The following is a 15,968-nucleotide window of genomic DNA, read 5'->3' on the forward strand; positions in this document are numbered from 1 at the left end:
CAAGTGCTGGGGCTGGTCTTGGATAGCAATCAGGCCAAGGTGTTCCTTCTCTCAGAAACACTAACTACAACTTTAATTTTGCCTACTGCATGCTCTCCAAGATGTGCATCCATTGAAGCAGATCCCATCTGATCACCCAAAGGTACAGCAAATTTATGGGAAGCAGGGACTTCTCTGAGCTCCAAGAACACTGAGTGGACAGTATTCCAGTACTCCTCCCAAGCCACACAAGCTTAAACAGAAAATTGCGTTGCGCTTAGGAATAAACGTAAGTATCCGCACACCCTAGTGGTGTCACACAAATAGATATAAAGTGCAATGTGCAGATAATATGGATCTAAAATCAACTCTGCATACTTAAATAAATAAATATATCAAAAAGTGCAGCAAGGTGCCATGTACAATAAATCCCAAAGTGTAATGTGCAAACAGTACGTATCTGAAATCATATTTGCATAAATAAATAAATAAATCAATATGGATCTGAAAACACCTTTGCATATATAAATAAATAAATAAATAAATGAATACAGCAAAGCATTAATACTTGAATAAAAACGTGCACTATAAATGATATACTGTATATATGTCTCACATGCAAAACTCCACTGTAATCATAAAGTGATGAGTGAAATAAATAAACAAACCAAATATGTAATGAGTGATATTAAAGACTCCAATCGTCCTTATTAGTGAAAAATCTTCCAACACAGCAATTGTGCAGTAAAAGTTCCAAAAAGAAATTTATTTCTTTAAATGCTTTATTAAATCCTGGGCATCCCCCTGATGAAGACACGTGATTCCCTGTGTCGAAGACGCGTAGGGGAGGGGCCAGGACGGAGCGATCAGCACAGAGCTGGGTTGTGGATCTCTCATACCCCGCAGCACACCGATTAGCGTTTTTTTGGACTTATAATGTATGGTGCACACTAGCACCCAATAAATGTGAGTACCCCAGTGTGGGGATTGGGTGTAAATTTAATAAAGCATTTAACGGTATCACACTATATAGCCCTTCTCTTTTTTTGGTATGATGTTTGTGGAGCCATAGAGAGTCTGCTTGGAGAATCATCTGGTATCAATCATTGAGCCCAGGGGTGGCTCCACAGCGTGTATTGACGCAGCTAAACACTGTGTCACGCGCTCTAAGGTGAGCGCAACCACATTGGGGGTCACCGAGGCACTTCACGGCATGATTTGGGCACTTTGATTCAGCAACTGGAACTTTTCTCTGAAGCACTATTATACTATTAATAAATTTCTTTTTGGAACTTTTACTGCACAATTGCTGTGTTGGAAGATTTTTCACTAATAAGGACGATTGGAGTCTTTAATATCACTCATTACACATTTGGTTTATTTGTTTATTTCACTCATCACTTTATGATTACAGTGGAGTTTTGCATGTGAGACATATATACAGTATATCATTTATAGTGCACGTTTTTATTCAAGTATTAATGCTTTGCTGTATTCATTTATTTATATATGCAAAGGTGTTTTCAGATCCATATTGATTTATTTATTTATGCAAATATGATTTCAGATACGTACTGTTTGCACATTACACTTTGGGATTTATTGTACATGGCACCTTGCTGCACTTTTTGATATATTTATTCATTTAAGTATGCAGAGTTGAGTTTAGATCCATATTATCTGCACATTGCACTTTATATCTATTTGTGTGACACCACTAGGGTGTGCGGATACTTACGTTTATTCCTAAGCGCAACGCAATTTTCTGTTTATGTTTCACCGCACGGTTATGAATACGTGTTCTGCGTTTGCAGCTGGATATTTATTTCAGTTGGTTTTCCACTAAGGTATTGGATTATTGTGGCTCGCAAGATTTTTTTTCTCTGTTTCTAAGCCACACAAGCTGTTGCCAGTCTTTTGTTACTATTTTCTATGGAGGAAGGAAACTCATTTCTGGCTAGCCGCAAAGGGGAGCAAAGACACCAAACTAGAGATAACTTTGGCTGCCAGCTTACCCAAATCTTCCCTTCCAGAGACATAGGAAACTTGTTCCACTGGGACAGGATCTCACGTCACAACTTTCTGCTATGGTGTTGTGCATAAGGAATTGTTTTGAAAGCTGCTACCAGAAAGTCCCAAACATGCGTGCATTGGTGAATGGACAACCATCTGAGAGCATTCAGCAAGTGAACCTGAAATTGTAGTTTTTATAGTTTTTCTCCCTGAAGGAACACCTTGGCCTTGTTGGTATTCAAGACCAGCCCCAGGTATTCCCCGTAGATGATGATTTGAAGCTGAGCTCTGTCCTCCTGAAAATGCTGACAATGGTTTTTACTGTGCGTATAACAATCCTGTAATTTCTTTGTCTAACAGGTATGAGTTACCAGGAACACACGCCTTAAACTTTGTCCTGAAGAATTCCCTGGGGGGTGGAGGTATTGCATCACTGAGGAGTGACCCTCAGGTAAATGGCATCTATAAACTTCTGACATACGTCTACCTAATATTGACATTTGATGGCTGCTGTTAGGTTGAACCACTCACTTCAATGTATTCTATTCCTAGCTATAAGGTGAAACATGCATTGCTGTATGAATTAACAGTGGAGCCTAGTGACTGCTTATTAAATGTAATAATTGGTGACTGTAGAGTCACAGAGTACCCTTTAAACCTAACATAAACAGGTTATGTTATATGAAATCTCAAATTTACAAATATCTAGAAACAGTTATATAAAATTAAAAAATAGAAAAATAAATCACAATTATGTAACTTTGCAGTGCATCCCATTGCTATGTTAGTGGCCATTATAGGCTAAAGAAAGCTTGATGGAAAACTATTATAACCTTACCTAAAGAGGAACTGCAGTCTGCTCACATAATTTGTGATAAAAACATCTTTGCCATTCTGAAGCTTCCCTCTAACCACTTTGCATATTACTTTATATACAGTGGGGACAGAAAGTATTCAGATCCCCTTAAATTTTTCACTCTTTGTTATATTGCAGCCATTTGCTAAAATCATTTTTTTTCTCATTAATGTACACACAGCACCCCATATTGACAGAAAAACACAGAATTGTTGACATTTTTGCAGATTTATTAAAAAAGAAAAACTGAAATATCACATGGTCCTAAGTATTCAGATCCTTTGCTCAGTATTTAGTAGAAGCACCCTTTTGATCTAATACAGCCATGAGTCTTTTTGGGAAAGATGCAACAAGTTTTTCACACCTGGATTTGGGGATCCTCTGCCATTCCTCCTTGCAGATCCTCTCCAGTTCTGTCAGGTTGGATGTTAAACGTTGGTGGACAGCCATTTTTAGGTCTCTCCAGAGATGCTCAATTAGGTTTAAGTCAGGGCTCTAGCTGGGCCATTCAAGAACTGTCACGGAGTTGTTGTGAAGCCACTCCTTCATTATTTTAGCTGTGTGCCTAGGGTCATTGTCTTGTTGGAAGGTAAACCTTCGGCCCAGTCTGAGGTCCTGAGCACTTTGGAGAAGGTTTTCGTCCAGGATATCCCTGTACTTGGCCGCATTCATCTTTCCCTTGATTGCAACCAGTCGTCCTGTCCCTGCAGCTGAAAAACACCCCCACAGTATGATGCTGCCACCACCATGCTTCACTGTTGGGACTGTATTGGACAGGTGATGAGCAGTGCCTGGTTTTCTCCACACATACCGCTTAGAATTAAGGCCAAAAAGTTCTATCTTGGTCTCATCAGACCAAAGAATCTTATTTCTCACCATCTAGGAGTCCTTCAGGTGTTTTTTAGCAAACTCCATGCGGGCTTAAATGTGTCTTGCACTGAGGAGAGGCTTCCGTCGGGCCACTCTGCCATAAGGGCCCGGCTGGTGGAGGGCTGCAGTGATGGTTGACTTTCTACAACTTTCTCCCATCTCCCGACTGCATCATCTGGAGCTCAACCACAGTGATCTTGGGTTCTTCTTTACCTCTCTCACCAAGGCTCTTCTCCCCCGATAGCTCAGTTTGGCCGGATGGCCAGCTCTAGGAAGCGTTCTGGTCGTCCTAAACGTCTTCCATTTAAGGATTATGGAGGCCACTGTGCTCTTAGGAACTTTAAGTGCAGCAGAATTTTTTTTGTAACCTTGGCCAGATCTGCGCCTTGCCACAATTCTGTCTCTGAGCTCTTCAGGCAGTTCCTTTGACCTCATGATTCTCATTTGCTCTGACATGCACTGTGAGCTGTAAGGTCTTATATAGACAGGTGTGTGGCTTTCCTAATCAAGTCCAATCAGTATAATCAGACACAGCTGGACTCAAATGAAGGTGTAGAACCATCTCAAGGATGATCAACAGAAATGGACAGCTCCTGAGTTAAATATATGAGTGTCACAGCAAAGGGTCTGCATACTTAGGACAAGGTGATATTTCAGTTTTTCTTTTTTAATAAATCTACAAAAATGTCAACAATTCTGTGTTTTTCAGTCAATATGGGGTGCTGTGTGTACATTAATGAGGAAAAAAATGAACTTAAATGATTTTAGCAAATGGCTGCAATATAACAAAGAGTGAAAAATTTAAGGGGGTCTGAATACTTTCCCCACTGTATACTGTGATTCTGTACTTGCCAAATATGCTGCAGAATTCTCCCTCCACTAAGTCTGGCTGCATCCATTTTAACTGTGACCAGCTGAAGCTGCTGCCTGTTCACTTCCTGGATTTACACAGACACACAGAGGCACACCTCCAGCTCTAAAGCCCTGAAGCTCTCATTGGCCCTCTTATGACTCATCCCCCTTCCCTTCCTGGAAAACTCTCAAGAGAGTGAGAGAAAGCTGTGCATTATGTCATAAGCCTAGGCTAATATCCAGACAAGAAAGAGGAAGTGGGCTCTACAATGTATTTACTGGCAGAAAAAAAATGTTTTACTATCCAAAGTTAAAACAACAAGGGCAGAAGATTTAATAGATGGAAAGATGAAAAATGACTGAAACTCCACTTTAACTGAGTTCTGCAGGCCACTAACCTCTGACATCTAGGGATATAGGATGAAGCTACATAACTGTGCAACTTACTGAATCTAGCATCACTTCTAGGGGTCAGCAGAAAATGGTCTTTGCTCACACGTGCGCATCATTCATTCACAGAGTTCTGTGAATAAAAAAAAATAAACTACCGCCTACCACCACGGAAAACATACTTGTAGCTTGAACAGGCTGCGAGTGCGCTGCTGCGCACGCTCATAGTTCATTTATTCTTACAGCTCTGTAACTGAAGGCCCGTAACGAGGATATGGGCACAAAGCTAGAGGAGGGGTAGGAGCCTGACATTGCACCCACAATCTGCTGATCATTGGTGCAATGCTCTGCAGGCTCCAGTAAAAAAATAATAATAAATGTACCTGCAAAAATACTGTGTGTGCATTTAGTATTTCTTAAAGGTGAACTTGTCCATTATTTAATTCTTGAAATAAAACACACTGAGATTGATTTACTTAAACTGGAAAGTACAAAATCTGGTGCAGCTGTGCATAGAAACCATTCAACTTTCAGTTTTTTATGGTCAAAGCGTAATTGAACAAGCTGAAGTTGGAAGCTGATTGGCTACCATGCACACAGATTTTTGTACTCTCCAGTTTTATTAAATCAACTTCACTGTGTGTTAATAGAAGAACATACACTGGCTTGGGATCGAACCTGCACGCCTGCTTCCAAAGCAAGCAGCTTGCTATGGGGGCGAAAGGAGAAGAGAAGGAGCATACAGCGCCAGCAGGGGACCCCAGAAGAGGAGGATCTGAGCTGCTCTGAGCAATACCATTGCCCAGAGCAGGTAAGTATAACATGTTTATTATTTTAATTTTAAAAAGCGTTGGCTTTAGGAACACTTTAATGTGTGAGTCCATTCACTGCTTCTGTATTAAATCTTTTTTTTCTATTTCTTTATTTTAGGGGAAGGCATTTGGACAAATGCTACTAGACCTCGAGATCAAAAATGTCCCTGATCTAAAATCATTGATTGATTAAATAGTCATAGCTTTTATACAGGCCTGTGGCAATACAGTAAACAGTATTAGTAGAATTTATTTTCAGATAAACCTTTTTTTAGAAATCATTAACGGGAAAAAAACTACCTAAACTACAATTATGCAGCTATAACTAAAATATTTGGTAATCATTTGGTAACGGTTTCATTCAACTTCTGTACTTGTATGTTTTAATAGGTTGCTGTCCTTTGATAGGTAAATGTGTTTGTATAATTGCAGTGGTATGTGTGCTTCTCTGTCCATGCCATATGCATACATTTAATGCAGGCCAATCACTGTTTCGCTGGCAACACCAGTTTTGAGCCAGCGAATATACAGACCAGATATGTTCAAGTTCTTTCATGTTAGACTTCGTACTGTTTTAGGCCTCATTCACACAGACGGCAGCCCTTGCCTTCCCTTTGAAAAGCATTCAGCAGTGGATTGCTTTTGAGAGAGGTTCATAGGCTCCTGAGAGGTGATATGCATTAAAAAATGCAGGTAGAAGCACAAAAAAATCAAGTATTTTAAATGCTTACTTGCAGCATTTTTTCTTTTTCATAAACAGTGTTCTTATGTTTTTGCAATGTGCCTTTGAACTTGCTAGGGAATTGGAAGAGTTGGTTCTCTAGCGCAACTACAGTTCTCCTTTCCTCTTGCCATGCTATTCCCCTCTCCTCTTTTGGGAGTATGTACAAACTGTCTTTGCTGACCCAGCTCCTCTGCCCCTCACCTCTATACATAACAGAAAAATGATTGCCATACTTGCAATAATTTTCCTTTCTTAGTGCCTACCCATGGCAGAATACATGTTACAAGCCCCACCCCTAACTACCAACAGGACCACTGATATCTACGTTTTTAAACCCAGTGTCGATCATTTCAGTAAATAGATTAGAATGACATAGGTGGGCATACATGCTAATATGTGTGAGCACCAGAAGGGACAATTATGGAAAGTACGGCGATTTTCTTTCTATTTTCCTTGTGCTTCCATGGCAGCATACATATGGTATTTGGGATTTTTCTCCAAGACTAGATAGTATCAAGCTGCTTTCAGAGGGACCTCTTCTGGCTTCCCCATAGTGTAAAGTGGTTGTAAACCTTTTCAAAGGAAAAATGAACAAGCATATCCTCATGTAAAGCTTAGGTCCCTCAATCCATAGCACCTGGATCTTGACTGCTCTCTTCTTTCCCTGAAATCTGCATCTGTCACTTCTGACAGTCTTCATGACACCTGGCAAACCACGATGATGGACTCTAGCACACAGCAGGTGACTGACAACCACAGATGTGCATGTTTCCCACAGAAATTGTGTAGGTGGCGGGAGGGTGGGGGTGTCCCTTCCCTTACAGTAGGCTTACATTCAGCTCTCTGCTGTGCAGTGTGTGACATCAGATCCCTGAATTCTGCCTCCCTGAAATACCATCTGATCTGTGTATTTTGGAGGGCTCTAAAGGAGAGGGGGCTGCAAATAAACAATTACATCTAATTTGAGATTTTTTTTATCACTATGTATCATATTAGAATCTTTATTGTGCAGGGAGGAAGAAATAGCAAACAGATCGAGAAATTTGTCATGAAGGCCCATCTCCGTGGTCACTAGGTGTTCGATCTCATTTATTTCAGAGACCCTTTTCAGCCAGATGGAGATTGACGATGCTTGTGTCTGCTTCCAGAAAAGCGGGATATAGCTTTTTTTCACTGCAGTGAGCGGTAATGGTAAAATTGAGATTCTATAGGTCTTCTCAGAGATATAGTGATGATGCAGAATGCCGGATCCCACGATATTGCATGATCAGTGAATTTTTGGGTAATGCAATGTACCTCCGACCAGAAGGCATGCAAATAACGATAGGACCAAAAGATATGAAGAAGAGAGCCAATTGCCTCCCCACAATGCCAGATAGGCGTGAAATATCAACATGTTAATAGTTTGAATCCCTACTCTTGGTGCCTGGAACTGATAGATGTTTTGTAAGTGAACAGGAGGATCTTCTCTACCTCTTTGTCTGTGAGGCTCAGCCCCAGATCATGTTCCCATTTTGAGATGTAAGGTAACCGATAGGTCGGGGGTGGGGATACAAGCATGCGGTAGGTCTGGGAAACTGTCCATACACAAAAGTTCAAATGGAGTCAGGCGTCAGCCAGCTGGAGCTTCTGCCAAATTCGTTGTCTGGGAACCCAATGTCTGACCGCAATAAAATGTCGTGCCTGGAAAAGGCTGTTAGATTTCATGGTTTGAAATATCAAATCAAGTAAGCCAGGGCTAAAGACAGGGTTTTCAACTATAGGAATGAGGGGTGCGAAGAAAGAGAAGTTAGGAACACTTTCTCCAACAGTGGGGTAGGTGTGCACAGACAGGGAGGTTTGTGCGACACCATGGCAGCAAGTCTACTGGTATTCCCACCATGGCTTGTTTCAACTGCACCCATTGTTTGGTAACATTGCCACTATTTCTAACACTATTTAAGTGCCGTTCTGTTCTGGCAGATGCTATAACACGCTCCTTGTCACCAGCATCACTTCTGACCCAGAAATGGGATACTTGCTGGAAGTGACGTTATTTGCAAAACAGCCAAAGCTAAGAAAAAATTGTGATAGCACAGACACTAGCCAGGCTTGGGAATACACTGAGAATCAGAAACCAGTGTATAAAACACAGTAGGATTAAGCCTGCAAGCGGGACCACAGGTGAATAGAGACAAAAGGGGAAATGAGGGAAACTGCAAAGGAGAACAAGGAAGGAAAGGGTGAAAGCCATGAGGCAATGCCCAAAACCTAATGACAAACACCTCTCTTCATTAATGTCATGTGACTTCTTACTTGAACAGCTTAGCCCTGTTCCCACAAAAGCCACAGAAGGGATTCTCTTGACCTTATAGGTGCATTTAGCTATTGATGATCCAGTGCCCAGATGAGGCTAAACCTGAAAGAATATGGTGTACAAATGGGAGGTGAGGCATGCTTGCATCACTGGCTGATGTTTCTCTCAAGGACATTAAAGTGAATGGGCATCCTTGGATTTAAACACTTATATAGCTATTACTAGTCCTGTTGGTAATGGGCGGGGATACTACCATATGTATGTTCCCAAGGAGCAGTGTCAGTCCTTTTGGATGTCTGCACAAGAGAGGCTTTTACAGGCAAAAAACAAGTATAGAATGCATTTAAGACATATACATTTAAAATAAAAGCCCTGCTCAAAAACAATTACCACAAGGTACCTGCTATTACCTTGTTGTCCATAAAATCTGCTTCTGTGAGTCTTTTACTTTGGTTCCATTTTATTACTTTAGGATCAACTTCCCTGATATTGAGACTAGGCCCTGCCCACTTGTCATCTTTTTAACCAATAAGAGTGCCTCAGTTGGAGTAGTGGTTTTGGCTAATAAAAAATAATAGCAGATGATGAACGTTTTACATTTCTAATTTTAAAATGTTTGATAGGTTCTCTTTATTGAGTAGGATAGGCTACTGCACTTCATTTATGACCAGATTAAAAATTAAAGTTCTGAGCAGGTAGTCTGTCCATAGCTGCCTACATACCCAGCAGTCATTGTATCAGTGCAAGCTAGAATCTAAAACAAATAATCTGGAAGGTGTTATGGATAAAAGAACCATTTCCCTTTCAGGCATGTTTTATTTTGTTTGATAGAGTGGGAAAGGTTTAGAATCTTTCTTGGGTATTTATTGCCATCTGTTATCTTTGTGCAATTTGTTCACTGAGAAACAACTGTGCAAACCGGAAAGATTTATTAACTACTTGCCGACCGGGCCATTGCCGAAAGACGGCAACAGCGCGGTCGGCTAGTTCTGGGTGGACGTCCATGGACGTCATTCCAGAATGTTGCTCCCGCACGCCCCATGTGGTAAATAGCCGCTGATCGCGGACGTTTAGCACGTGATCGTTCCGTCAAATGACAGAGCGATCACATGTAAACAAATCGGAGTCACGTCATGACGCCGGTTCCTCCCTCCCCTCTCTGTACCGATCGGTACAGTGCGAGGGGAGAGGGAGAGAGATGGCAGCACCGCTGTGGGCTGGATGTTTAGTGCCCACAGCACTGCTCAATATAAAAAATAGCAAAACTCTGCAATACTGCACTACTCTGCAACACTGTGCAACATTGTGCCAATACTCTGCCAATACATTTTAACACATTTTTTATCGAATTTTCAGTCTTTTTTGATTTATAGCGCAAAAAATAAAAAACCCAGCGGTGATTAAATACCACCAAAAGAAAGCTCTATTTGTGTGAAAAAAAGGACATACATTTCATATAGGTACAGTGTTGCATGACTGAGTAATTGTCATTCAAAGTGTGAGAGCACCGAAAGCTGAAAATTGGTCTGGTTAGGAAGGGGGTTTAAGTGCCCAGTTGTCAAGTGGTTAACATGTTAAAATTAAACCCAATCTAGGACAGCCAGCACTTTCCAGATTGAAGCACAAGGACGAGTTAGCTTTTGTTGAAAAAAAAAATGTTTTTAGGAAATATAGTCACACTAATTTGTAGAGGAAGTAGGGATTGGGGTTTATGCAATCTATTGGCTTCCAATTTTAGTTAAGCCAATGACCATTGTCATGTCATGCTCTTTCATATTATAGTTTACTCTTGTTTGCAAATATGCAGTATAAATGTGATTAAAGCAGAATTCCCCTGAAATCAAAGTTTATTTTTCTTAAGTACAACTAAAGAGCCAGCATTAAATGTTAACTCCAGGTAAACTGTTGAGTTTTATTTCCCAGAAGCCTTGCAAATAATCTGCAACTGCATCATTTTTTTGATCCACCCTTACCTGTTGCGTTGTATTGCTCCATGGCAAAAGTAGATTTACTACAGGCTGGAGCCTAAAATAAAAGTGCATTGCCTCCTGCCTGCACTGCTTGTTACTCGAAGACATCACTTGTGATGGCCACCCTTAGCCCTTTCCCTCCCAAAGCCACCAAAGTGCCTCACTTTTTTGTATCCTAAGTATTTGGACCAGCCACTCCCACTGCAGGAACAACTGTACAGTATATGGACAGCTTTTTTTAGGAAGTTAAACTAGCTGATTTAGAAAAAAGGATGCCAATTTTATTTATTTGATTGAGTTTTTTTAAATATATCTCTGCAGACTTACACCAAAAATACAGGCAGCAGATCTAGAGGACAGGGCTGTGGAGGTGCTATGAGTGTATTTTGTCAAGCAAATTACTAAATAAGTATTATGGATAGAGGTTTGCCTTAAATTTTATTACCTGCATAAAATGAAAAACTAAGATTAGAACTTGCAGAAAAGGCATACGATGTGTGTTCCTATATATTGTTCAGATTTATATATAGCTTTGGTGTAAAGCAGTTTCTGTCCACCAGAATGGTATACATGCCTTTCATTTATAGCCCTGGGCAGAAATAGTGTTTATGAACTCTGATCATCTTCATCCTACAGCTGTATAGGTCAGGCAGTCACAGACAGATGCCCCTTACGCACGTGGATAGAAAGTGCCAGCAGGCACAGGAAAAGCTGTGGAGCAGACTACACTGCTCCTTTTTAACATGTCAGAAGACTGACACACTCAGGAATCAGTACGGAAAAGTCGATTTCCAGCAAGTGCAGCTCAAGCCATCGGTCATTAAGTTAACTGAGTCCTCCAGCATCCTCACAGCAGATTTTTTTTACTGGAGAAAAAAAGCAAAGAGGGCATGTATTTGCAGATAATGCACATTTTTTTCCTCCAAATAGGATGGAGCGATTGCATGAAAAAAATGAAAACTTTAGTTTCAGGGCCGGATCACACTAGAACGCAGTGGGAGAAAGACGCGTTTCTTGCACCTTTCTTACACCATGTTCAAAAGTAGTGTCCATACGATCTTCATGCAGGCACCAAACAGAGATAGTGAATGCAGTACATTTGTGGGCACCATATATTAGTGAGAACAATCTGCACAATCACTATACGTAAAAAGTGAAAAAAATCAATGAAAATACAAATAATAATATAAATGATTATCCAAAAACTGTTGCTTGCTGTGACACCTAAACAGTGATTTCACCTCACGTCAATAAACAAACAATAATAACAATGATGCAGCACAACATATAACAATTCAAAAATTGTCCATAAATGTGTCCATTTCTCTGTAACCAGTGTGCTAAATCAATGTGATCCTTTTCCTGAATATCCCTGTGCATGCAAAACACCACGTGCAAAAATGGACATTCGCCTCCTTATATGACCTCTAAATAAGAATGAGGTCTAATAGCGCTTTAAGGTGTCTCCTGCTGGAGCTCAAAACCCTTGATGACCCTTGGTTTGTGAACGCTTAATGGTAGATATCTTGTGGCTCTCTCCTTATAATAAGTTAGTGGCATATGTAAAGGACAAATAGTACTTTCTTTATACACTCCATTTTTTATATTTAAAAGGGGTGGCATAGAAACATATAAAATGCTCAAACAGCACATAAAAACACATCAAAGGTCTGGAAACCTCACCACCCAACCAGGAATGGCATCATGTACATGGCTCCCTTTCTTATACGTACATGATGCTATTTCTGGTCGAGTGGTGAGGTTACCAGACCTTTGATGCATTTTTTATGTGCTGTTTGAACATTTTATGTGTTTCTATGCCACCCCTTTAAAATTTTAAAAATTGAGTGTGCACAGGGTGGTGCTGCGTGCCAATGTCATCACAGTATGATCTCTGCTCTACAAGGACTAGAACAGGCTATTACCAGGTCAAATTCAGGTACTTTTAATTATGTATTAAGTAATACTTAGCTCAATTAATTTGGCCCTTTATATCAGTCTGGGGTTCAAGTTAAAATTCTGAAATATCTCGTGTAGTAGTTGTGCATATGTGTATAACAAAACTGAGTTTCCCTTTAAACTCTAAGGTATAACTTCCATATTTCACTTACATCACCACCTGTTTTTATTGCCGTGTAACCATAAAATACCATTGTCAGTGGACACCTCTTTTATGTCAATAGCTGAATGTCAGCTCACTGAGTTTTGCAGCAGGGGTTCTACTGTCAGAAATATGCCCTGGCCTCACTATAGGAAAGGGTTCCATGCGTATAAGGAATTTCCTTTTTTTTTTTTTTAAACCCATTCATGATAGATGCCAAAAAATAAGATATAAGAAAGCAAGGCAGATGTTTTTATAATTGGAGATGCAATTTACTTTGTACATAATATTGCACATTAAAGTGAGAATGACCATGGTATACTTTTGAGATGTACCAACTGTTTGTTTCTTGCCATTTTTTAGGAAAAACTGTAAAATAAAAATTCACTGTTTAATAAAAAAAGTAAATATACAAAAATAATTGTACTTAAAGGTAAAGTTAGCTCACCAAACCCAAACCTAAAATATAATCTGGCTCTCCAATCTAAATTGAAACTTAACCACTGCTGCTGACACTTCCCACACCCCCGATTAATTTCGTTTTATTGTTTAAAGGGAATACAGTGGCTTTGTATACATTTTCTTTCATTATTTATTACAGTCAGAACTACAAAGTAATATTTTAATAGATATATCAATTTTTTTAGTCAGGCAAATATGGAAGATTGCATGTGAATTTTATATTTTCATATACAGCCAGCAGGTGAAGGTCTCAGCTCCTTTTTATAGGTTTTGCAGACTTATTTGCTCTGTCAAAAAAATGCCTGTTTCACAGAGCTCAATAGCTCAAGCTGAAGTTTACAAAGAGCACAAATGAATCCCCCACTCATCCTGCTGGTTTTCCAGAATTCTGTACTCGAAGTTTACATCTGAGAAAGAGCTTTTTTAATAGTTTTTGCTGTGTTCTCTCTTTAGAAAATCCATAATGCTTTAAAAAACCCAAGGGTTTAATAATTATTTTACAATTACATTGTGCCCATCTCCAGCAGCACTGGTTCTCTCTCTCCCCTCTCACAGGCATCCGAGATAGCAACAGGAACCATTGGCTCCTGCTTCTGCCAATCAAATGCTGTGAGAAAGGAGCAGGGGTGAGGCCAAGCTGCCCTGTGTGTGTCAATAGCTGGTTCGGGAGCAAGCCCGCAGGTGTGACCTCCAAAGAAAATGGCTTTCTATAGGGGCACACCGAGAAGAGGAAGAGTGGAGAGCTCTAGACGGGGACCCCAAAAAAAAGAAGGTTCGGGGCCGCTCTGTGCAATACCACTGCACAGAGCAGGTAAGTATAACATGTTTGTTTTTAAAAATATGCCTTTACAACCTCTTTAATTCCAATCATCCTTATAGGATATCACTGTATTTCAGTGGTCAAGATGAAATACCACATGTCACTTACAAGTGGCACTATAGAGAATAAAACTGAATATATGGCTTCACTTGGTGGCAAGTGAAAACAGGAAAGATTGCAATAAGGGGAACTGGTTGTATAGAACTATTAGCAACTGGCAAACTTTCATCTGCATAACCCTTTTATTTCTGAATAAAATATCTACACTTGAATTGTACAGGTACACTCTAAGGGCCCGTTCACACTAAAATGCTGTGCAGGAAACCCGCATTCCATACCGGTTTTGCACATGACATTTAAATAGCACCGCCCTTGCTATCTGCAGTTGGTGTTAGTGCAAAAATAACAACATCCTAAATGCAGTACATTTTCCGGCAACAGATTGCATGGTACAAATGTGCTATGCAATCTGGTTGCAGTGCATTTCCAAAAGTAATACATGCACTACTTTTAGTGAGGTGCGATTTTAGCCCATTCAAAATGAATAGGAGGAAATTGCACTGCACAGAACTGCATGTGAATCGCACAGAAACATGCAGCATAGTATAAATGGGCTCTAAAGGTTCTGTTTATTATTGTTTTCAAACCTGATTTACACAACTTTCACACAGTATTTAACAATTGCATTTAATAAGAAAATGTGTGTTTCTTGGGTGAAAGTAATGCAAATCTTGTGTAAAAAATATTATGAGTAGACTCTTAAATTTCCATATGTGTTAAGTTTTATATATCCTGTGTTCATCCTTCTTGGCATTTACTAAGAGAATACTTACTATTTTACTGGGTTCGGACAATGTGGTAAGCATGCTTTTAGCATATAAATATGTAACTGTGTTGCTGTACTACCTTTACTTTTTATATTTTGTTGTGATCTGTTTATCATGTTGCCATTGTAATCATTTAATTCAAACTCATAAGTCTTTTTTTTTACAATAATTGCATGTTATATTACTACTTTTCATTAGCACCTTGAAACACTTATAATTGTCATAATAAAATTGTAACTCTAAAAGCGTTTATTTATGTTGTTCTTCAAAAGACTTCTGCGTATAATTACTGAGCGCAAGTCCTTACTACTTATGTTGTATCTGATGTATGCTCGTAAGTTATCAGTTACACTTATATAAAGTAGTCTAAAGCTAGCCATGCATGACTACATTTCTCTGGTTCAGAAATCAATGAATTCCTCCATCCAAGCTAAAACGTGTGGATGGGGGAACCTGCATTGCCAGCTGCTGCTTGAATACTCAAACTGTGGAGTTAACATACTAAAACTGGAGAGTGCAAAATCTGGTGCAGCTGTGCATGGTAGCCAATCAGCTTCCAGGTTTTATTTTCAAAGCTTAACTGAACAAGCTGAAGTTAGAAGCTGATTGGCTACCGTGCACAGCTGCACCAGATTTTGCACTCTCTAGTTTTAGTAAATCAACCACAGTATGTGATAAGATGCAGTCACTCTTCAGCCAACAATTTTCCACCCAGCTGTTTGATTCTTCATTCAAGTTTTGTCAAGCCAGGTGGTGCTGACAGAGCCACTCACAGCTTGAATTTTGGCAAATTCAAGTTGGAATCGCCTGACATTCAAGCTGTTTATAGTCATCTTAAATTCAGTATGCAGTAGTTATTGTTACCTGGCATTACAACCATTATTTCCAGCAATCTTTGCCAATGACCACTGGAAATAAGCCATATGGCAGAAATTATTTTGTTATGGCATTATCATTTAGTGAAATAAGCCTAGTATCCTCTTTGTTTCAAACTAA

The 15,968-nt window shown here is 39.7% G+C and overlaps 1 protein-coding gene across 3 annotated transcripts in view; it reads left to right on the forward strand.

Moving 5' to 3' along the window:
• The window catches only part of LOC141112568 (uncharacterized), a 171,169-nt gene extending 159,945 nt beyond the window's left edge, over nucleotides 1-11,224 (forward strand). For all 3 annotated transcript variants that reach the window (XM_073605505.1, XM_073605523.1, XM_073605514.1), the window contains 2 exons: nucleotides 2,353-2,443; nucleotides 5,891-11,224. In XM_073605505.1, coding sequence (XP_073461606.1) covers nucleotides 2,353-2,443; nucleotides 5,891-5,965 — 166 coding nt within the window. In that variant the 3' untranslated portion in view covers nucleotides 5,966-11,224. The remainder of the gene's footprint in view (nucleotides 1-2,352; nucleotides 2,444-5,890) is intronic.
• Nucleotides 11,225-15,968: the final 4,744 nt, after the last annotated feature.

The sequence above is a fragment of the Aquarana catesbeiana genome, linkage group LG01 (assembly GCF_042186555.1).
Source record: "Aquarana catesbeiana isolate 2022-GZ linkage group LG01, ASM4218655v1, whole genome shotgun sequence".
NCBI classification, from domain to species: domain Eukaryota; kingdom Metazoa; phylum Chordata; class Amphibia; order Anura; family Ranidae; genus Aquarana; species Aquarana catesbeiana.